Source organism: Rhinolophus hipposideros, assembly GCF_964194185.1.
Source record: "Rhinolophus hipposideros genome assembly, chromosome: 15".
NCBI lineage: Eukaryota > Metazoa > Chordata > Mammalia > Chiroptera > Rhinolophidae > Rhinolophus > Rhinolophus hipposideros.
Genome location: NC_138061.1, coordinates 5,267,708 through 5,291,303, shown reverse-complemented (window position 1 = coordinate 5,291,303; position 23,596 = coordinate 5,267,708). Strand labels below are relative to the sequence as shown.

The following is a 23,596-nucleotide window of genomic DNA, read 5'->3' as shown; positions in this document are numbered from 1 at the left end:
GCCAAGTGTTAAAAAAGGTGTTAATATGGAGATCAGTGCACAAAAATGTGTCAAAATTCCAAAACGTTTCATCTAGAACAGTCAGAACTACACATTGGCCACCGTGTTTCCGCTTTTCAGATACAGCAAAAAAGACATCCACGTTTTACCCAAAACTTGGAGACAGCGATGATGATGTGACTAACTTGAGCAATTGCAAGGCTCTATGCTAAAAAACTGCAGCTACATCAGTTAACGTCTGGTCATGAAATAAAGCGGGCACGTCCCCTGCCACGGTGTGGACCACGTGCTCAGATGGCAAGTGCTTTACACTGATGTTTTAGCTCATTGAATCCTCACGACAACCGTGTGCTGTGGGTCCCTAACTTCCATACAGGTAAGGACATCTATGCAAGTGTCTTTTCTCTCCATTAAGACTGCTTTAGAGTTTATGTGGAAATAGCACAGTATTTCTTTTGCTGTGATGTGAAAAGCATACCTACTTCCGTGCTTTCAGTTAGAGGAGCTAGTCGGCTTTCACTTGGGGAAAGAAATGAGATGTTATCTTTATTCTTTGGGCATCAGGTCACCAGTTAAATGTGAGCTAATTCACAAACAGGTGCAATAAGGGACTACATCTGTTCAGCCAAAAACAGTGTTTTAATTCTCCCTTTGCGATGAAAAAGTATTCTGGCTTAGCCCTTCATTCCCTTGAGGGGAAGGATAGATACTAAATCTTTAATAACATAGAAGGGGTTTTTGTTTTCAAGTTAACATCAATAAAATAATCATCCTGAGAAATTCCTGACAGAATGTCCTGACAATGTGAAGTCTTGTGGCGACCACCCTGAGGGCCTTGTCCACTCTGACCTGCATGAAGTAACCGGACAGAAGGGCCTTCTTTATGTTCAGAGTGTTTTCCTGTGAGCCAAAAGCAGGTTCTGCATAGGGAAGCTCGATCCGCTTGATAATTTCTAACAGTTCAGCTCGGATGACATCTGCCATTCTGAGCGCAGAACAGTTGAGGAAGTGATCATGACACCATTTCTCCACACAGTCTGGGGAGGAAAGAACAACAAAAGGTTCTTTAGAGAAGATCTGTCACATGCTGAGGGAGTCGAGGCCAGGAAGGTGCCATCTACATCCTCTGTCCTGTCCTCAAAGGGTCGTCACAGAAGTGAGTGGCGGGGAGGCGACCAGGACCAAGATTTCTGGTGGCTGGGACTGGCTGTCATGGCACTGCCAAGAAGGCAGGTGTGCCAGCTGGCAGGACCTAGACTGCTTGGGGTGGGGGGGTCCACACCCCCACGGAACTGTAGACAGCACGTTCCTGGTGCTGACCCAAAGGCTGTCACCCTTCCCCTCACTCGGGCAGAGGAGACTCACTGAAGATCCCCATTTTGTCTCCTGTGTGTACAGCATGCATGCATGTGGCCACATTTAATCAAACCAGGAGGGGGAAAGCTTATTATAAAGTCCTCTGATCCATGAAAATATCTCACATATTATAAGGAAAGGATTATTGCTAGGTTGATTTGGGAATTAATGTTATAGTTAAGCTACCTTAGCTGCAAATTTTATATTAAAATTCAGTCCCTGGTTCAGTCTGAAGTTGCTCTTTCTTGCCACCTGTAATTACTGCTGGTGGCCCAGACTTTTGCCGTGACCTGGCAATGACATGGCCTTGGCACAGTGGGCAGAGACCCTCAGTGGCCTGTTGGAGCAACAAGAGCTCGTACTTGCTGGCACCCATCCTGCTTGCTCTCTAAAGGTGCCACCGAATCCCCATGTGCTTTCTGGCTCCACTGATGTTTTCTTCTCAGCTTTGAAAAGCAAACGCCCTGCTCTACAGGATTCTACGGCCATTCAAACTGCTGTCCTATTTTTCACTTCATATATTTTTCCCATCATTTATTGGAGCAAAGGAGGTAAAAGCTGCTTTTGTGGGAAACGGGAGGACACCCCTGTCTGTAGGAAGGTCTCTGCGCTGGCCTCTGCCCGGGAGCCTGTCCCGTCTTCAGCACCCAGCACAGGAGGAGTTCCCAGTTCCCCTGTCACTGAGGACGCTTAGGCGTATCCAGGACTTCTGCCCCAGCTTCTAGACGCCATTCTGCTCTGCTGGACCCCCTCCTCTCTGCCAAGCTCCGGTCCCATTCTGCCCCTCCTCCCTCAGCACAGCAGCCTGCTCACTCTGACCTGGAGCTGCAGGTGTCTGGTTTCGTCTTGTTTCGGATGTTCCATATTCTTTCTGCACCTGCAGTGACTGTGCCATGACATGGGAAGCACCAGCTCTGACGCAGCGGGCACCTAGGATGGCAGTGAGCAGAGCCGTGCTCTGCGGGTCTGTGTCCCTGGAACATGGCCCTGGCAGCTCCCTCACGGGGCGCTGAGCTGATGCGGGGTTCTAAAACAGCCCCGCCCCCCACTTCCCCCACGCCAGCTCTGGGCGCAGGACTGCGCTCATGGCTCTGCTGAAACCTGTGTACATGTAGGGCCTCAAGCCATTCCACTGAACTGACAACGGGGCTAGAGAAAAAGGGTATTGACCAGTACGCTCTCAGCTCTAAACAGGGAAGGAAAGGTGGACTTTGTAGGTAATTTCTGAGAATCAGCATTTACTCACGCTCGCTGGTGGAACTCAGAGTTGTGTCTTGGTAGGCCTTGTAAATATTGATGAGGGTAAAGTGATCTCCTTCAGGATGTAAAAATGTCTTCCAACAAGTCAGGGCAGCCTCCTCAGTTCCACGTGGCAGATGAGAAAAGCAACTGGGAGCTTTAAGACAAAAGGTTACAAGGTCAGCGGTCAGGGAGACATTTCATACACAGCGGGGTCGGGGGCTTACTGCTGTTTGTGAACAGTACTTCTGTCTACTCGGAATAATACATTGTCCGTGTTTACTTAGGAATCAAAGGAACTTAACGGGAGGCGTCATATCGTTCTCCTCGTTTTTGTTGTTAGCTACCCGGCTTGTATCACAGGAGCAGGGGGACTGGGTGCTTAGAGCCCGACACAGGGACAGGATGAGAAGGGGAGTTCTCACGCAGCACAGCCTTTGCTCTGTTCTCCAGTAAAAGAATAAAACATAAACCAAGAGAAATGAAAGTAGGAAATACACAATCCTTTGGGGAAGAACATGTCTTAGTGATACATTTTCTTGTTTTTCTTGATCTGCACTGATCACTTCAGCAAAAGCAAACCTGGTATGCTTTCACATGTCAGATTAAGAAGTTCACTGGGTTTTCAGTTAGATTTTTTTTGCATCAAGATAATTCTTATAATTTTCTACTTTTTTGACCTATTAAAATGTCACTTTAAATGGATCTCATTTCATCTGTATTCGGTGCAGATTCACAGTACAAAAGAACAGTCCTTAAGGAGTACCTGTTACCATGGCAGCGATTGTTAGCATCTCGTCTACACAGTCAAATTCACAGGATGCTAAGATAGATTTTGAGAGTTGTGGGTCCAGAGGAAACTCTGACATGATGATTCCAAATTCAGAAAGATTCCCATCATTGTCCAGTGCTGCCAGATAATCTAAGTCTTCCAAAGCCTGCATCAAACTTTCCGGTGCTAGGACAGAAAAAAATCCGTAATCAGAAAGCCTCCTACAACCAAGGCGGAATGACAGGTACTGAATTTTCCCTCCCACATGAAATGAACAAAACATATGAAACGGCAGTCTGGAGACAAATAACATCAGGCAGTGGAGAACTGATTCCTGAGCGGGGGACACTACCGAGGGGAGCCCTGTGATTGCCCAGCTTCCTGCCTTGAAAGTTTCCAGGCTGTAGTGCAGGGAGAGGAACTCAGCTGGGGCCTGCCAGACTCCCTGAGTTACGAAGATGGTACTGTGGGTCCAGAGAGCCTGAGGTGGCCAGAGCTTGGAGGTGGGGGTCCCTGAGCGCAGAGAGCTGTACAGAGAGGACTCGGGAGACCTACATGAGTCCCTTCAACTCATCAGCAGAGCACATGTCAAAAACTGCCCCAGGCCAGAGAAAGAAGCATCCAGAGGAGTAGAGGGTCCGTGCCTGGTGCTCACACAGGATCTAGGACACTGCCCGTCTCCACCGGCCAGACTGACTCATGGGGCCCTGGGCAGGAAACACAGAAGCTAACTCCCCCCAGACGGGCACTGCTCCAGTCCCCCGAACAAACCCTGAAGTCCAGACCTGGAAGGATCATACTACACCTCAGCACAAAGCCCAAGAACATTTATAGGAGTTCACAATAATAACCAACATGGTAAAATGCGCAATGCCTAGCATCCAGTAAAAAACAAGGAGGCATGAAATGCAGGAAAATAAAATTAAAAAAAAATGAACCAATTGAAACTGACCCAGAACTCACGCAGGCGACAGAAAAAGACAAAATTTGCCAGTACAAATAAGGACAAAAGGCTGATTTTCTCCATCCCTTAATCTCGTAAGTTTATATAACATTGAAAATGGTTTGGTGTTTATTATATGTGTTTAACCTCCACCCAAAAAGACAATCCACTTATTCAAAGAAAGGTATTCTTGCCCTTGCTGAATCTGGTTATATTAAAAGAAACGTTTTTCACCTGTCTGCCACGTGGTATAGCAATAAAGGCCACACACAGAAGCAAATCACATAGTGTAAAGCTGCTGTCTTGTTCTACCCAAGAAACTGAAGGATTTATGAGAGCTACTGAATTGCTTTCACTGGTCTCAAGTCCAACATGTGCTTGGTGGATGGGACAGGAAGACCATGGGGACCTACAAAGCGATAACCTGACTGCATTTGGGAGTTCAAAGTAACAGATAGTAAAAGTTTACTTATTTGCTGTCCACACTTTGACCACTAAGGTATTTGTCAAAATTTCTACAGGCAAACTGTATAACTTGCAAGCCAGTTGCCAACCCAGGCTTGATAAAATTCCCCCATTCCTATCAACACACGATGGAAACACTGGGGAGCACGGCTGCGGGTTGAGAAGTTAGTCACGCTGCAGTGCCATCGGCTGTAACTCCAGTCCTATCGCTGGAGAAGAGCAGAGCAAGTAACACATGACCTCAACCTTTGGTACACGGCTTGTAAGGAAAAGATCAGTTCCTGGAACAGCAAGCATTGGGGCCCAGGGGTCGGTAAGAGCCCACGGCAAACCTGCCGAGAACCCAGACATCTGCTGGAAGACTCTGAAGGCAGCTTTAACCTAACCCAGCTGGTAGAAAAGAAGTTCAGCTTCCCTCTTGTTATTTCTCTCATCAAGGTTTACTTCAGAGAAGAGCATGGCCTCCTAGGAGACTCCTGGCCCTGGGTTCTGACTCCTGGGCCGGCCTGGGTGCTGGCACGGAGCACCGGAATACTCCTTATTCATTCTTGGAGACCCTGGGGGCAAAGATGAGACCTTGAGAAGTCACAGTCCTGAGAAGGAAAGAGACGGGCTATATGGAAGTGACAGTCCCACATGTCCCGTCAGTGAGCCAGGAAATGAAGGGCCGACCTGCTGGAGAGGTGCTCAGCACCTCGGACAGAGCAGGAGGGGGGAGCCCATACTTCACGGCATTCCCGGAGCCGTTCGAAAACCAGCTTCTATAAATCAGCAAAGCTGCTGCTTTGTAACACACAGGATCTTTAGTGTTGTCCCTCTAAGCATATGCCTTGTCAGCCAGCTGTCCCCAGAGGGCACCGCCTCCTCATTTTTATGCCTGGAGTTGAGGTGATTACAGAGGATCACTGACAAATACTTCCTGGTGCTGTTCCCGGTCCTAACACCAGAAAAGGGGGATGTCCCTGGGGTTTATTGTATTAGAAAGGACAATAGTAAATAACTGAGTAGAATTTGCCAATATTACTTCTGCATTTTAAGACATCTCTCCAACGTGGCCCATAAACTTGTCTTTGCTGAAAAGCAGAGTGTTTAGATGAGGGTGCTTTATGGCAGTGCCGTTTAAGTGTGCTCCATGGTAAATACTGCTAACAAATGGAACATAAATGTGTTACTGTGAGGCCTCTTCTTTACAGCAGTGCAAAATCAGACTGCTTTGTTCCGAAGGCAATTTCAGTATGAACAAAACATCATTTTTATTAAGCTTGATGGCCACCGGCAGCCGTACTCCCTGTAGAATAGCTCACACCTCCCCCAGTGCCATCACTCAGAGTAACTGGAGAGCTCTTACTATAGTATTTCTTTACTGTTCCATGGAACCCCAGAGGCCGAGCTCCAGCCCTGTATCTGCGTTTTCTTTCTATGGCATCAGAACAAAGGTCGTTAATGTCTAACCAAGTCCCCAGTCCAGAGGAAGGGGCTGGCCCAGGGCTGGTTCTGAGCAGGAGCGCAGGCCAGGCGAGCAGGCCAAGGGTCTGCTGAGTCTTTTCCAGAACCAACTGCCTCTTACGGCAAGTGTCCGATGTTTTTAAAATGTACACCAAGACTTTAGATGTCAGATGGCTGGACTCATGGTTGTTCCCCTCCCCTCATGGGGACGTCTCCTCAGGCGCTCAGCAGGAGAGAGAAGAACCAGGAGACACACACGAGTGCCACTGCCCGTCTAGTCTGTTTTAGATATTCCTGAGGCACCACCACATTCTCGTCTTGGATTTTCTGAGACACCCAATTTCCTTCTCATAATGCACTTTGCTTATGCTGGTTTGACCTCATTACTGGCTGGTCTGCCTTGCAGGCAGAAGGATTCTGAAATACACACACTATGACAGAACAGGGACAGTGTATCCACTTAGAAAAGGTAGGGACGGAAGTGGCTGGGGAAGAACACACACACGTACAGCCACACACACATGGCATTTGCTACGCGGCAGGGACAGATCTTAATTATACATGCGCGCAGACAGATATACAGAGAAAGAAAGTAATAGCTTGAGAGGGCGAAAGGAGAAATGAATTTGCCAGTCCCGACTGGTTTTAGCCTGGGACTTGGCATTATGTACACTGAAGTAGGGTCCACAGAGGGGAATACTGAAGAATCAAGAGATGGCGCTGGTTTGATGGCACAGACTAAGAAGTCTCGGGACTTTTTGGGAATAGGATTAAGTTTGGCTTGAAAAGAACAGGAAGGAAAGGCTTCTTGAAGTTTCAATTTCACAAGGGCATCCTCGCAAAACCTGGCATTTGCCAAACTCCTACCCCTACAGGGCACACACAGCACCTGTGCATAAATAACCTCGTTTGAAACTCTTACTGACCCCATGAAACAAGAAGGCAGACAGTACCCTCATGTCACAGATGAGAAAAGGGTCAGGGACTTGCCATAGCCGGGGCTAGCCAGCCTGTTTCCTTGGCTGTAAAAGGAGGATTTGGACCTTGGCCTTTCTCCGGCAGCATGTGTTCTAACCAGTGCTGTTGGCACAGCTCCCCGTCCAGGGAGAAAGGCCTCTGAGACCACCTGCTTCCACAGTCAGCGGGTCCCCGCCTTCCTGACCCAGATCAACGGTGACTGTCACTCACGATGGAGGTGAATCATCAGCACCAGGGAAGAAGTAAATAACTGGTGGTGTTTTTTTTTTAAAGATCGGTATCAAGCATATTCAGTGAATAGCCTGTAGCCTACTTATGCCAAATTCATTTTCTCATGGTTCATGATCCTGAAAAGGGTAACAGGTCGGCTGGATTTGTGTATTTCATTTATAAGCTGAATTAAGTGCAGCAACTGCAAGCCTCATGATTGTTTTCCTTCCAAAACAATGAGTTAGTTAATCCAGTTATATTTTCCCCAAGCACAGCAGAAAAGAGTTACGTGAGTATTGTTAGGAGAAAAATAAATTGTTACCCTAACCAACCCTCTGTCCCCCAGTTATCAGCTCTGAGCCTCATGGAGTAAGTGGCCACTGAGCAGGAATTCCTCTGCACTGAGGCAGTTTGGGGTTCGCTTTTTAAAATCTCTGCCACTGCAAAGCCTGCTTTTCTCCTCCCTTCGTGACTAGCCCACCACACGGCTGTTCTGAACAAGAAGCTACTCAGGGAATCAACTCACTTACAGAGGCGGGAGCTGCTCGTGGATTTTCCCCGGGACAGGAGGATTCATGAGGGATGGCCCCAGCCTACACACGTTCCCACCGAGCTCTGCCTTTGCTCCGTTCACTTCGGCCTCCCCTTCCACACACCACTGTCCCCTGACGCCTAAGGCGCTGCCTCCCTCAGCTCCAGTGTCCATGGTAGACAGTTTTCCAGTGTCAGAACAGGAATCCCCTACGTCTTCTAAAATTACTTTAGAGAATGTTTATCTCATATGGGGAATATGCTTCGGGACTGGGAAGGGCCAGGGGCCAGCGGCTCAGTCCCCCTCAGTCCCAGCCCCATGCCCCATGACGCGCGCACAAAGCTACCTGGTCTATTCATGAAGTCGCAGTGGCCCAAGCCCGCGATGTCCACCCTCTTCATGAAAAGCACCATGCTGGTGAGGTTAGCTTCCTGCATCTCTGCCACCTTCAGGGGCCGCATGTCTTTGGAGGCAAATTCTTCGGAGTATAGACAGAACAGTTTTCCTAGAAGAGATCCAGGGAAGTGGCTTTAATGTCTCTGTGTGGCCTGCACACAGGAATGCATGTCAGTGTCTGTCCGTAGCTACCTGAGGAAGATGAACTGAGAATCTGCTTGCGGATCTCTGCTTGGCTCTGGCTGATGGGCTGCAGGACGAGGGAGGTGGCTCTTATTCTAGGGTTGTACACCTTTCAATGGAAAGACAGCATCTTTAGCATCAGGTCACTCACCAGGCAGCAGGCCCACTGGCCTGGAAGTGACTGCCGTGTGCAGCCCTCTACCTCATGAAATGCTCTGCTGCAGGCTAGTTTTCTGTGTACAGTATTCCTGTCTCACTCACCTCAGGATGGAAACTCCAAGTGCCTTGATAAATGGATTTAAAGGTTGTCTGCTTTCATAGCAGTTTCAATAAATATGGGACCTCTGTATCATGTGCTGAAACATTGGTGGTGTCACTTCTCAAAGCACGACACAGGTAAATGATGAGAGATACTCGTATGCCCATGGAGAAAAGGATTATCCTCTGACTGCTGTTTCTTCAAGGTTCTGTTGAAGCTGACTGTGATCTCAGTGGTCTCCCTTTACGACATATACTGAGCTTTTCCAGTTGTATCAGCTAACACAAAAACTGCATATGGCACTAACATGGTGTTTCTTAAGGGTAGTTTAACGGGGTAAGCAATGACCCTGGTGCTCTGAATGGTGGACTAATTCAATAAGATCAACCCAAACTGGTTTCAAGGAAAACCTTCCTAATGGTTGGAATTGCTCTGTCCTGGAGGGATAAAAATCTACACAGCATCTTATAAAGGTAAATGGATCAATACTTGGAGAGATTCAATCAAATGCTATGATTTCTTAAGTTCTAGTGTCTTTGTGAGTTTGAGATAGCCTATTTCCATTTTTCCTAAATTTAGGATGGAATTTTTTTGTTTTTAGATTTTTATTGGGGAAGGGGAAACAGGACTTTATTGGGGAACAGTGTGTATTTCCAGGAGTTTATTGGAGTACAGTGTGTTTTTCCCAGGACCTACTGGCTCCAAGTCAAGTTGTCCTTTCAATCTTAGTTGTGGAGGGCTCAGCTCAGCTCCAGGTCCAGTTGCCATTACTAGTTGCAGGGGGCGCAGCCCACCATCCCTTGCGGGAGTCGAATCAACAACCTTGTGGTTGAGAGGACACACTCCAACAAACTGAGCCATTCAGGAGCTCAGCGGCAGCTCAGCTGAAGGTGCCGTGTTCAATCTTAGTTGCAGGAGGTGCTGCCTACCATCCCTTGTAGGAATCAAACTGGCAACCTTTTGGCTGAGAGCACGGACTCCAACCGAGCCATCTGGCTGCTCGGGAGCTCAGTCGCAGCTCAGTGGCAGCTCAGCAGCAGTTCTTGTCTTCAATCTACTTGTGGAGGGCGCAGTTCACTGGCCCATGTGGGAATCGAACCAGCAACCCTGTTCCAGAGCTCAAGCTCTGACCAACTGGACCACCCATCTGCCCCCAAAATTTAGGATAGAATTTTATCATGCCAGTTATAAAGCCAAAATCTGTTAAAATTAAAGTCAGTGTACTTACAACTAATTTCTAGTAGGTTACCTGAGGGAAGATGCTAATTATTTTGATAAAGGGGCACCAAAAATACTGAGTCGTCCATAAGATTAGGAGATTTGCTTTGCTAGTATCTTAGCTAAAGAAAAAATACTACAAGAACCGCCACCTTTATGCTTCAATAGTGTGTGCTTCCTCAAAACTTCTTCCTCTGGCACCTCAATTTGTTTCCAGACTACCAACATGCTAATGAAAGGCAGTGACGTGTGAGCAGGACTCCGGTACTGGCTGCAGTAATTCTTTGAACACATGAACAGACAGAGAGTAATCCTCAATCGTAGAGTTCATCCTGACTTTCTGGTCAAGAAAATGGTCAAGAATCTGGTCAAGAATCTGGTTCTCGACACTTATCAGCAGTCTATCTAACCTTCTTGATAATAATTACCTTTCTTCTTTCCACGCCCACATCAATAACGAATTTGACGGTGTTGCTCCAGATCAAAGCCTCTCCAGAGCTAGTAGTTAACACCACTCTTCTCTGATGAACTTGGCATCTTTGTTCTGTTTCATCATTTGGCTTGAACAATGCACATTTCTCTTTTGGATACAAAGGAACCACCACCAGCTCGCCAAGATCTGGGTTTAAGTTAGATCCTTCTTGACAGACAATTTCATAGGCCTTTTCAATATCCTACAGTAAAAAAAAACAACGTCCATGAGAATAAAGTACATTACAAACAATGTCGCCCCTTAAAAAAAGTCCAAATTAAATAAAACTACAGGCAAAAGCTGCACAGTGTATACAGGGAAAGAAATACCTGTGTTGTTGTCTATGTGTATCACTAAATATGAAAAGAAGATGTAACTGGATGAGAACATTTATTTGGGGCAGTTAAATATTATATATAAGCAATTTCACCACTTTTAGTCCAGGATAGTTTTCCTCCTGTGAAATGTACTATCTTTGCTTTCCTACATTTAGCCTGTTTTCTAGCTTGATGCAGTTTCTCATATCCATTAACGATGAGGGGTAAACAAGTTATTCTCACATTAGTGATGAGGCATCGCTGTGCTTTAATGGTGGCAGAATGAAAAAGTATAACACAGTCTCGAGATTTCTAGTAACAGCATATGTACGAACACATTCTACAACCAGAGTCTCTATCAGGGTCATTTTGAAAATTATTTTCACCCATTAGCACTTCGAAATAGCAGAAATGCAATAAAGGAGGCAGGAAATATTCACTGTTATTTACATCTTTGTATGATTCAAGCATTTAGAAGTGCCTTTTAAATGTTTCACTGTAAAATATATCAGACAAAAAGTCAATTATTTGCTCTAAAACTACACGTACCAGTAAGAAATTGTGCAAGAAACTCAAGACATTTTAGATAGTCAGAAAATTCAGAATTTGAAGAAATTGCTTAAAATATGCATGTGGTGCTTCCAATCGTTTATTCATTCCCTTTCTATTCAATGTGTACAGTGCATTTACACATGTGGGCCTTCCCTATAATTCTGTAAAGGAAAACACAACAACGCACACAAAATGAAAGGCCCACGGCCAGAGAGGACATTCCCCAGGAAAACCTTAACCCAACAGCACCTTCTTTGTGATAGCTCCAAGTTGCACAATTAATTTGGCTAGATATTACCATAAATCTCCTCTTATGTTTTCTACTTATTTCCCTTTTTTGTGATCTAAGCGATAAGGAACAGCACACTGTAAACATGCAGGGCGCCGAGTCTTAACTAGGTACGAGGGCCCCGGGCAGCAGGTGACTTGTACATTATTTCCCACGGGAGGCACTCAGCCAGCAGACGAAAGGTGAGGCACCGAATGCCACGTCACCGAATGTCAGAATACTGCTGCGATTGAAAACATACTGCTTAAACCAAAAAATGACAATCGGTACGTTTCTGTTAGACTGCTTGGGTTTGTTTTCATGTGACATTTATGGCACACTTTAAAGTTTCATACAGGGATCTCGAAAGCTTCAAATAGTATGGGGGAAAAACGATCCATAGCCGTTAACATGGATTTCAGAGCAAGACAGATTCCAGACCAAAGGGAAGTAGTATCTTAATGGTAATCCTGACATAAGTGGTAAAGAAATAGAAAAGTCTGTCAGGATACTGAAGTGTGTTCAGCTTGTCGGATGGTAGAGGGGGGAAAAGAAAACCAGGTGACAGCTGTGAAATTAATTGGACTGAATTGTGAGGATGAAACTGGTTCCCGACCAAGGTGTGCTGAAGCCACAAGAGCTGCTGCCCAACTCACCGGGTGGCCCACTGTGCGCCCCCCCCCCCTTCCCTGCCCCCTACACTCCCCAGAGACCCCAGGGGGGCTGGACCTGGGTCAGATCAGCCCCACCTGCCCAAGGGATGCGTCCTCATTCTCAGAGGTACAGAATGCAAAATCCTCCCGTAGCCTTCATCGCACCGTCACTCTCAAGATTTTAAGACTCTGCAAGACTGATGATTTCTTAATAGGAAATGTCCTTCCGGTCTCACTTCGAGGAAGATTGCCTAACTTTCTAAGCCCCGGGATTTCATCCTTCCTACTACCAGCCTAGGTAAAAACGCATCTTCTAAAGTCTGGCAATTCCAAAGTTACTGCCATTAACTACAGCTTATATTAAACTACGAGAATCAAATACTCTAAAACCATCACTCCCCCCAATTCTGTTATAAGATTTATTTTTCAAAAGTCCATTTGGAATTTGTGCTTACTCATCCTAGTCGTAATTATACCCGTCCCCCCCTCACCCCCAAATGACTGTCTTCTTTTTCACCTGGTGATTCTAACTTTCCATTTTTGAGACCTCTCGTTTTGGTCCGCTTTCCTTTCTTAGGCTTCACCCAGGTACACCGAGACCCTCTTCTCCTAGCTCCTCAATCCTTTCATTACTGTCCGCAGGGCTTTCTTGAATACCTTGACTCATGCAAGATTAGGAAGTGATAAGAGAAGAAATCACTGTAGTGGGCAGAAGATGAACTGCTCAAGAAACTATAATCCAGGCACGAAACGTAGCTAAATATGCTGTAGTTAATCATATATTGGAGATACTAAATGACTGTCTTTATGGAGACAGATAAAATCCAAGTTGTGAGAAAACTGCCTAAGCTCCCAAGGCTAGGAGAATGAGTCATCCTTGATGCTCTGAATATAAAACAGAGTAAGTACTCCTGCAAGTATTTCAGAAAGCATGGGAATACTTAGGAAACGGCCTTGGTGGAGAGATGAGGTACTTAGTCTAGAGACTCAGCCAACATCGAACAATTTCCTTTTTGGTTTCTGTTTAATCACTGCAATCACTACATATGTGAGCCATGGTCTAAAAACTAGTACTTTCACTCTCTGAGTGAGATGGTGGGTAGGAAAAAAAGACCAGAAAATTAGTCTCTAAGATGAAGGGTCTAATTCTTGAGATTCCAGAGGCTTTCAGATTTCGCCCACAGAATAGAGGAGAGAGACGTGGGGCTGTAATAAAGAAGATGCTGCCCCACATGACACGTTGACTGTAGAAAAGCACTGACAGATACTCGCTTATACATTTCCAATTGTTCTTTTGAAAAGACATTTTCAAGAGTCCCAGTTTTTTCTCATTTAAGAAAAGAACCCCAGTGTCAGAAGACAGCCTTCTGGGTGTGCTATCAATTACATTTTTCTGCCCAGCACTACACCGACTATTGTAGGAACACCTGTGGGAACTTGTTTCTCGACTCTACACCACATATTTAGGTTCTATTCCACATCTGCAGCAGATGCTCTGATCAGAAGGGAGGTGTCTTCCCTTCCGAGACGAGGCACAGCAGGCATGACTGGTACCAGCTTTGCACGTGGGGCAGCCCAGGACCCGGCCTACCCGGTGAAGGAAGTTAGCCTTGGAGATCATTTCTATAAACCACCTGTTTACAGAGTAGGCGTTTCCATACCTCACCCATTTGTTTTCAGAGCAGCATGTGATTTTAGAGACACTTCCTTGTCCCTTCAGCTCAGGTTTTATTGCCCTACCTACATTTCTTCCAAAGTATAAAAATCAGGTGTGGTGGCACCAAATATTTACACAGCTAATTAGCAAACTGAAACCTGTACGTTAGTTATTCAAAACCTCCTGACAAGGTTAAAAGGTTGCCAGTGAGTAACCTTATGATTCTGTTAGGTTAGAATAAGACTGACTTACTTGTTCACAGGCCAGAAAGACTACAATGTCACCCTTCTCACCAGACTGGTGAATTTCGAAGAGAAGGCGTAGAACAGACTCAAGAGCCTCCTTTGGAGCCCCGCTAAGGTACACGACCTCCACAGGCCGCTTAGTTTTCACTTCTATGAGAGGCACACTGCCATAGTAAGAACTCAGTTTGCCGATCAGGAGAGGTGAAGAGTTTATTATGAGCTTCAGTTCTGGTCTTGCCAGTAACACATCTTTAAGAAGTCCGAGTAACACATCAGTGGCAATGCTTCTTTCGTGTATGTCATCTAAGATGATGACCCCATAGCTACCCAGGAAAGGATTGGACATCATTTCTCTTTGCAACATATCATCGGTACAATACCTACAAGGAAGAAACACTAACGTTAGAAGACACTTATGAAAATCATACAGAAAACTCCTAACAACAAAAGTGACTTTCCTGTATCTGTTTCTCTAAATCAGGAGTTCTAAATCTTTATTGGGGCCAAGATTCCTTTAAGATGATAAAATCTACAGACCTTCAAAACCGAAAAGTACATACTAGCAAATTTTAAACACAGTTTGCATACGTTTACAGACCCCCAAAGGGCCATCGCTGAACCCTAAGTTAAAGACCTCTGCCCTAAATGTTTATTACAGATATTAACAAGAGTTATATGTAACATTTGCCCTGAACTTTTTAAACAAAAGAGCAATATCACAAAATACTCTGTCCTTACAGTAAGCATTTCCCCCTCTTTCATCAATGGAAGAATTTCAAGTAAAAGCACACATTTTTCAAGGAAAGGATACAAGAATGACCCTCCTGTCTCGGGCCCCTGGCCCAGCCAGCCCACTGGGACCCTCCTGTCTCGGGCCCCTGGCCCAGCCAGCCCACTGGGACCCTCCTGTCTCAGGCCCCTGGCCCAGCCAGCCCACTGGGACCCTCCTGTCTCGGGCCCCTGGCCCGGCCAGCCCACTGGGAGGACTCAGCTGGTGGCCTACTGTGGGACACAGTATCACCAACATGTTAGTGTCAACAAGTTTGAAGAGTCACCCAAATAATAATCAAACAAAAGCACCTACAAAGTAATCACCTATTTCAGGGCAGCACACTGGCTAGCATTCCCGGAGAGGGTCGGTCAGCAGTGATTTTAATGGAATTTTACAGGAGTCTTGGGATAGTGTAAAAAATTATTATTAAAAATAATCTATTATTGGTCATCCAGACCATGCAAACCTTCTTTCTGACACTATTTACATATTTACCTATATTACTCCCTGAAGAAACCAATCCGATGTTTTCTACACATTTATTTATTTTATTTGTCCCGGTACATGACAGATTTGACCGGCATTTGGGAACTCAGACCTGGGGGAGGGGCGCGGTTCTCACCGTCCCCAGAACCGATAAAGAGGGGCTCAGGGCGCTTACTGTTTGTACAAACAATGTGGTCTACCCTGCTTTCCTTTTGGGAGTCAGGAGTTTTGGAACAAGAGGGTCCTGCCTACATGACCTGTCCCTAGTGAATACCCCGGGGAAGGGGTCTCTGGTAGGACATTTCACACACGTCGTCATAACTCACTGCTGTGGGAATCAGCGTGTCCTACGTGACTCCCCTGGGGAAGGGCGCCTGGCTTCCTGGACGTCACCCCACACACCATTTCCCTTTGCTGACTTTGCTTTCTATCCTTCCTGCAGTAAATCGGAGCTGTGCGTAACGTACATGCGGAACCCTGGGTCCTCCTAGCAAGTCATCAGAACTGCGGGTGGTCTTGGGGAAACTTTGTGGGGTCCTCAACCCCTTTCAAGAAGGAAAGAAAAGGAAGGAAACGAACATTTATGAAGTGCCTGGTGTGTGCCGGGCACTGCGTTGCTGCAACATTTCTCATTTAACCCTCAGAATAAATCTTCAAGGTCGGCATTACTATCCCATATTTATAAATGAGGAAACTGAGGTTCAGAAAGGTTAGGTACCCTGCCCAAGTCATAAAGCCAGGGAGAGTCAAGCTTTAAACCTGAATATCTACCACACTTCCTGCCACTGGCACATTATAAAACTACTTCTTTGGCCTCCGTGGTTTTGGTGATAAGGTCCATGATCCCCCTCGTGGCACCTCTGTGAGAGCAAAACATCTGCTCTCTGCCTTTCTTTTCATACCGTTCTCATCCTGCGTCTTACCAAACAAGCAGTGATAAACTGCTAATTATTCCTTTTCTCAAACTTAAATATACACATATTTATATATATGTATATACATATATATGTGTATATAAATATAGATATATTTATATACATACATATATAGTATATATATATATACTGAATACTAGAATACTGTATACTGTATATATATACACATATATATTCAATACTAGAATATTACACTTTGTACAAGATGCAAACAGAGAGAGATGCATTCAAAATCTAGCTCTCAGGTCATCTGTTGTTGAGGTTAATTAGTGTGATATAACAAGTTACAACTGCCTCTTGTCTGAAAACAAATTATTTTAACCTATAATACTTCCTTAATATTAGGAATTAAATCTCTATTCCCTCCTCAGCAAAACTCCTCCCAGCACTGATCTTATAGGAAGAAATGCTTCCTGTAAGGTGGAGAAGGCATGTGTGTTATGTAAATGTATCTGGGCTTAATTAAAAAGAGATGAGATGATGCCTTATTTAAAACTCTGCTACACTTAGCAAGCAAGGCCTGCCCTTCTCGATGATTATAAAATACTAAGGGAATACTAAGGCTCAATCCTGAAGCTTACTCTGCAAACCTTCCATTTTCCACGTAATACAGAGAGCTATTTCTCACTTTTATGGTAATAAGATCATGTATACAGTGCTTTAAAAAGTGCTGTTACTGGTAACTATGTAAAAACATAGATACATTGCCAACATTTCAGGAAACGCAGTTTAAATTGTAATTTCCTAACACTAAATTTCTGAAAGCTAAGAATATAAATTACAGAAAAGTTTTATTAATCTTTTCTAAAATTATACATAGTGAAAGTGACCTTAAATGAAAATTTGAGTAATTCTTTTAAAAATCTGTGTTCTAGAGGGTCTGTATTTTGAAATCTATGTGTCACTTCTACAAGATACCTTGATATCTATCTAGTTCAGGAAAACTATTTTAGATATAAAAAGTCAGGTATCCACTGTTTCGAAAAAAGCTTAAAGAAAAACTAAATTGTTGTATAAGGCATCTAAAAAAAATGGTGGTTGGCATAAAGATTTGATTTACTAAGTGCTGATCATGTGCCTAATGGATTAGATACTAAGGGGTTACAGAGAAAATTAAAAAGAGAGTATCAAATATAGAACACAGAACTTTTAAAAATCAATAGCCAACCTCAAATCCTCCATTGAAATAGTTATGCAACCTGAGCTTATTAAAAAATTACAGCTCTCATACGTCTCCCAGAAAATGGATCTGGTTCTCATTTACGCTTAGAATTGTAAAACTAGCTAACACACACATGTCAGTCACATATGTCAGCTCATTTACTCCTCACGACAAGTCTGTGAATAGGTATATTAATCACCCCATTTTTACAGACAAGGAATGAATCTGCCAAATTTAGGGATCCTTCACCCTTTCAGGGTTGTATGTCCTGTCCAATTCTTTAACTAGTTGATAAGTTCCTAAGAAGCAAAGAGGGTTTTACATTTCATTTATATCTTTTTTTGCACAATAAATAACGTATAAATATATACTAATTTGGTGACCCCGGGACATCATGGCTATAACAGCAGGTTACCTCTCTTCACGAAGTTCAAGTGCTGTTGGTTGGAAGGGTCCCAATGGTTTAACACTACTGGCCTGAAGACTATGTCTTCTATTTTTGAAGATAAACATTTGCAGGAGAGCAGCTTAACACAAACTAAATGGGTCCCAAGGGCTTTCTCATTGGGAAAAGAACTGCACCAGAGTCTGTAGCAGGTAGCTGGACAGGACCTACTCCTTCCTTCCACGACCCAGATGTTCCAGATTTGTGAAACATCTTACATGGGACAAACATGCCGGGTGCTGGGGATATGAGTATGCAGAACACCTCCCCTGCCACACTGTGCTGTGCTCTGCTCCACTGGACTCCACTGGACTGTGCTCTGCTCCACTGGACTCCACTGGACTGCTACGCTCCACTGTACCACACTATACCTACCACACTATACTGTACTCTGCTACACCTACTATGTCACCCCAGTTACACAGAGCAGAGCTTCCTCAGAGCTGTGCCCGGGCACGCTGGTGTGCCATACAAAAGCACTACAGATGTGCAGACATACTATTCCTGAGATACCTGTCTCCTTAGCCCTTGGAGCGGTCAGGCAGTGCCTGGGGGCAGCTGAAGCCCTTGGGGACGGTCACCTTTGGCTGCCAGCAGCTGTGACCATTTCCTGGAGGTGCTGTTAAGACATTCCCACTTTATGGGCTGTGACATAAAACTGCATGAGAACACCGGCCCAGAGCAGTGATTTCCCCCAACTTTCTTTCTTTTTCTTTTCGTTTCTTCTCTGTGGTAAGCTCTTGGTACCCTTTATGCAAAGGAAATCTCCCAATGAAGCTAAAACAAAGCAGAGATAAGAAGGATGTCCCTTGTCCACACTTGTGGTAGCCATGAGAAGGCTTCCTGGGACCTGGAAGACTGAAAAGTGCAGTTTGCAAAGCAGGGCTCTGAACTGTCATGATGAGAGCGATCCCAAGTTTGTAGAAACCCACCAGGGTTTTCTGATTTACACTCTAGGAGTGTCAGGGAAGGCTTCGTGGAGTAGGTGACCCTGTGCCAACTCTCGCGTGGCTAGGAGGAATTAGCCAAGTCTGGAAGTGGTGCAGGCACTGCAAGCAGAGGGCCTGGCATGTATGAAGAGACCCAGTGTCACCCTGATGAGCACACACACAACCTGTATGGACCTGTCCTGAGAGGAAGCTGGAGAAGCACCAGCCTGACGGTCTCTGGGAGACTGAACAAGTCGTGCTTTTTCCTGAGAACTATGGGGAGTCCCAGAAGAAGTTTAGACAAGGAATCCCTGATGACACCGTCCGGGAAAACAACTGGTGCATGCTGGGCTGGAGACAGAGACCCGTTATAATGCAACACAACAGATGCTTAAACGTGACTGCAAGAACACACTCTTCCGGCAGAACACAGCCCAGAGTGGTCAGGCACAGCACAGAAATGGCCCCAAACCAACCTCAGGATTGTTTCGCTGGTACAGCAGTTCTCAAAAGGGATCACGTAGCCAACTTCATGGCCAATGTTCACGTCCATTTCGTCTGCGACCCTCAGGGCGAGCTGCACGGCGGTCTGCCTGTGGACCTGTGTGCACACCACGCCCCCGTGCTGGTAGTGGATGGAGAGGCAGTACTCAGCACACCACTGTGGAACCTTTAACAGGAAACGAGACACATCAGCTCCCGCCAGGAAAACAACAAAACCAAGGGCCCGTCTTATACGTGATTTTCCTTTCAGCAGTGAATCACCAGTGGGCTCATAATATCTTAGTGAAACTCTGAACAGTCTGTGTGCATGCACAGAGCTATTACTCGTAAATAGAGTTACGAGGAAAAAGGAGTTAGCAGGGACCATTCAAGTTTGACTCGCAGGTGAAAAAAAGGCAGATAAAAATAAAAGGAAAAGAAAATGTTTAACCTCAGCTATGTTTCTGAAAAGACTAATGTATAATATTTACCGATTATTATTTTCTTTCTGGTTACAAGAAAGCTCCATCAAAAATGTGGCTTCTGGTATAAACTATTGTGTTTTAAGCAATGTAAACATTAAATAGCATTTCGATGAAAAATAGTGACTCAGAATTAAAGCATTTACATTTATATCTAAGTGATCATAACAAAATAACCAGATAAGCCTACTTAAAACTTCCCTGTAGTAAAAGCTAAATACACTAGCACTTACCATCGAAATACAATGAAAAATAGGCCCAGGGAGAAAAATCAACCAATCCATCCAGGTTTGGGAAAAGGTACCACCAAGGCTGCAGTGGGATCATTCATTTTAAAAGTCCTTGTATCGAAAGTGTATTATGGGTCAGTGGATTTTATCAAGTTCACATGGGGAAGCGTTATTACAGTGGAAAGTACTGAGCTCATTTGTATGCTACAATCCTAAGGCACTGTCAATAAATTATGCTTTGTTACATGAATTTTTAAAACAAATCATTCCAAGAGTATTTTAAAAATAGATGTAAGGTATTTAAAAGTTTTAATATTTCATTATCCTGAGATTTGCTATTTACTAGGCCCATCATGGAACTCTTAGATTTTAATCCTCACTGTAATTTGAAAAATAAACATAACTTACCAAGAATCGTAAGTAACTCCACAATGAATGAACTTGGGAGTGCAAATGGCCCGATTAGAAGTGCAAGTGTAGTTCCTCCGTTTTAAGATAGGTGTCAGCCTTGTCAACAGGTTGGAAACTAATCAGTAATCACTACCCTCTTGGTTCTATGAAAGATGCCCATGTAAGAAACTGCACTCGGGAAACCTGAAGCCAAGGCCCGAGACCGGAACTAACCAGGCGCCTAAGGCATGGGAGTCAGGAGTTCCAGGTCTGGCCTGCCGCTAGTTTGTTCCTTCTAAGTCACACGGACGCTTTCTCTAAGCGTCAGTTTCCTTCCCTGCAAAATGGGTTGAATAGATGAGTTAGCCTTCAGGTCTGAGCCCCCGTGCCATCTCTTCCCACGCTGGCTGTGAGCCCTGGGAAGAGACCCCGGAGAGCACTTCCCCACGAGCACGGGCCCGGCTCCCTGCAGTGGCTGGCAGGCTCCTGGTGCCCTCGTACCCACCCGCCAGCCAGGAGCTCTGTCTGAGTCACCGAACAATCCCAGAACTCAGTGAGTACTGGTTGAATGAACTAATTTACTTCTGATACTTTCCATAAATATTTTTCAATTCTGTGATTCTGTATTCTCTACATCAAATTGCTTCACGACCGCCATGTCACCTAACTGGGAATTCACATAAAACTTGTCATCTCCCTCATTCCCTAGCAAGTAATTTTTTATTCTTGCCGAATCCTCTCTTGTGAACCTGATTCCCTCATGCAAGGGTCCACGACCTAGGATCCCTAGCCAAGACTTCAAATCTCATGCTCATGAAAAACAGTATTAAAACTCTGAAATCTTGTCTCCTCACTAAACTGGAAGATCCTCAGGCTGCACACATATGGTTTGTGTTTGCCTCCGATACTTAACAGAGGGCCTGGCTCACAACAGGGATAATAAATATTTGGATGGGCGGATGGATGGATGGATATGGACATGGGAATAATTGAAAAAAAGGGAGAGAAAGGCTTGGACTCAGGACTTAGCCTGGGAGAGAAGTAATAAAACCAAGCAATACTGATTGCAAAGGAAGAATGAGCAGTACTCCCTAGCAGAATAATTATGCTTAAGAAAAAAAAAATATTTCAAGATTTCTAACTTAAAGTACAAAGGTAATGCCATCATTAATAACAAGAAGACTGAAAGCAAAATAAAATGAATGAATGAAGCTAAACAGTAACACCCAGTTCTTTTTGGGGGGAGTGAGGATTGGGAGGGGAGGGAGATGCCCTTTGGGAGAGCTGGGAAGGCGGTCAGTGTTGTTAGGTCATTGTGAAGGGGGGACATCTTGAGATCAACTGAGAAACAGGCCAGGAGCCAAGGGGAGGGGCCAGAGCTTGGAAAGACACGGAAGTCACAGACTCTCAGAGCTCAGAGAGATGTCTAGAAGGCATGGAGTCCACATCCTCGTTTTACACGTGGGGAAACATCTTAGAAGAGTGACTGGCTCAAGTCATACTGCCAGCAAACAGCACAGCCAGAACCGATCCAAATCTTCCTCTCTCACCTAGTGTAACGTCCACAGAGCCCGTTGCTCTCAAGCATCTTTATACAAAGGAGGTGATCGAAGCTACGAGATTCTCAGCCAGAATTACTCTTCCAGCCTAATGGCAGCGTCAGGGGACAGTGCCACGGCACTGGGCTGTTTCACACGGCTAAGAGTGTTGCGGACATGACACCATCCAGTTTTACTAAAACACTTGCATGTGGTTATTTTGCTAACCTCCAGGATCGCTGCTTTCAAACTCTACAATTCCCAGGATTCCAACGATTATGGGCCATGTTTCCCAGCTTCTGATTTTGGTTTTTCACTGCACTTCGCTTATTCCTATCTACTCACAAAAATTCTGCACTGAGTTATTACAGTATGTTTATGACAGCATAACTGTCACACAGGCCTGGCAGTGCAACAAACAGACCAAACCAACGGTCTTCGTTGCCCCTTCTGCCCTCCTCCGCAATAAAGCAAATGATTTCACCTATGAGGCAAAGAAATTAATTTAGAAATGGGAACAGCCCTTCTACACGTTAGTTAGGATAACAACTGGAAGAGTGAACGCACACACACGGCGCTCAGTGTGGGGCGTCTGCTGACACAGCCAAGTTAGCCACTGAGCACAAGTTACAACTAATTGCAGACAGCCCTGCGACACGCGACTGTGACTGCGTCGGGTGGACCGCCCCTCCCAGCAGCAGTTCCACAAGGGGAATAACAGCAAGTGATGCAGACATAAACTGAACAGAGAGGAGAGGAACGCGAAGTCATCTGTCCTTTTCGTTACGCTTCCACTGCTTCTGCAAACCTTCTGGGTCGCTCTGCGCAACCTGAGGTGCCCTGGGCGCTTGGATGCCTTGGCCAACTCAGAGTACCAGCTGAGAAAATCTACGACTCAGCAAATGCCAGAAATGTGAACATTTCACAATTTCAAGTGACCCCAAGATGACAGCTTCACAAGAGACTCATGTGTTCTCTGTACTTTGGATAAAGACCATTTTGTGCCCTGCTTCTCTGAGTCTCCTCTGGGAGCAGCTTTTTCTTTGTCCTCAAAGTACCTTACCCTTCTCACCAATGAAGTGCATTAGAGATTTCGCTTCTCCCTCTATAGTTTTTCTTTGGAAGACATTAGCCCTGCCCCCGTCCCCTGCAACATTTAGAAAACATTCTAAGTGGGCACTGTGAGAACCCGGAAAGCTGAAATAGCTGCACCTCTCTATGAATCACTGGCCTTACCTTTTTTTCAGACAGAAACACTGAATTCTCGGCTACCTTGCCTGTGGCTTAAACAACACTTAGTACTTAGCAAAAGCTGTGCAATTTGATGAAAAAAATGGGACACTGTTCCTTTAACACGTGAAAAAATAAATCTATTTACAAAGCAATCTATCTGAGAGTTTTGGTCATAGACGACATGCCGATTTATATTTGGTCTAGACACTCTCCCTACTGGATATCACGATTTTGAACATTTTCATTCTGAACTCACCTAACCATTTTTTCACATTCTCTCAATCCTCTGTCTAAATGCCATTTTCTGGACTGTACTCTGTGCCTGGTGCACGCTTCCGGCTCCGACCTCG

General features: G+C 45.1%; 2 protein-coding genes across 5 annotated transcripts in view; one reads left to right on the top strand and one right to left on the bottom strand.

Moving 5' to 3' along the window:
* The window catches only part of BCCIP (BRCA2 and CDKN1A interacting protein), a 29,706-nt gene extending 13,624 nt beyond the window's left edge, over positions 1-16,082 (top strand). Inside the window, exons 7-8 of one of the 4 annotated variants that reach the window (XR_013994978.1) lie at positions 121-376; positions 15,862-16,082. Coding sequence is in view for 1 of the 4 variants with exons in the window: in XM_081074233.1 (XP_080930359.1) it covers positions 121-180 (60 nt within the window). In the remaining 3 variants the exon portion in view is untranslated. Of the gene's footprint in view, positions 1-120; positions 4,278-10,214; positions 10,832-15,861 lie in introns of those variants that run through there. The other 3 variants (XR_013994979.1, XR_013994980.1, XM_081074233.1) reach the window with 3 other exon arrangements.
* Positions 1-23,596, bottom strand: part of DHX32 (DEAH-box helicase 32 (putative)) — a 39,755-nt gene that overhangs the window by 1,741 nt on the left and 14,418 nt on the right. Inside the window, exons 3-10 of the mRNA XM_081074231.1 lie at positions 19,367-19,560; positions 14,169-14,541; positions 10,426-10,671; positions 8,530-8,629; positions 8,288-8,446; positions 3,362-3,553; positions 2,603-2,752; positions 850-1,037 (exon numbers count right to left, since the gene is read on the bottom strand). Coding sequence (XP_080930357.1) covers positions 850-1,037; positions 2,603-2,752; positions 3,362-3,553; positions 8,288-8,446; positions 8,530-8,629; positions 10,426-10,671; positions 14,169-14,541; positions 19,367-19,560 — 1,602 coding nt within the window. The remainder of the gene's footprint in view (positions 1-849; positions 1,038-2,602; positions 2,753-3,361; positions 3,554-8,287; positions 8,447-8,529; positions 8,630-10,425; positions 10,672-14,168; positions 14,542-19,366; positions 19,561-23,596) is intronic.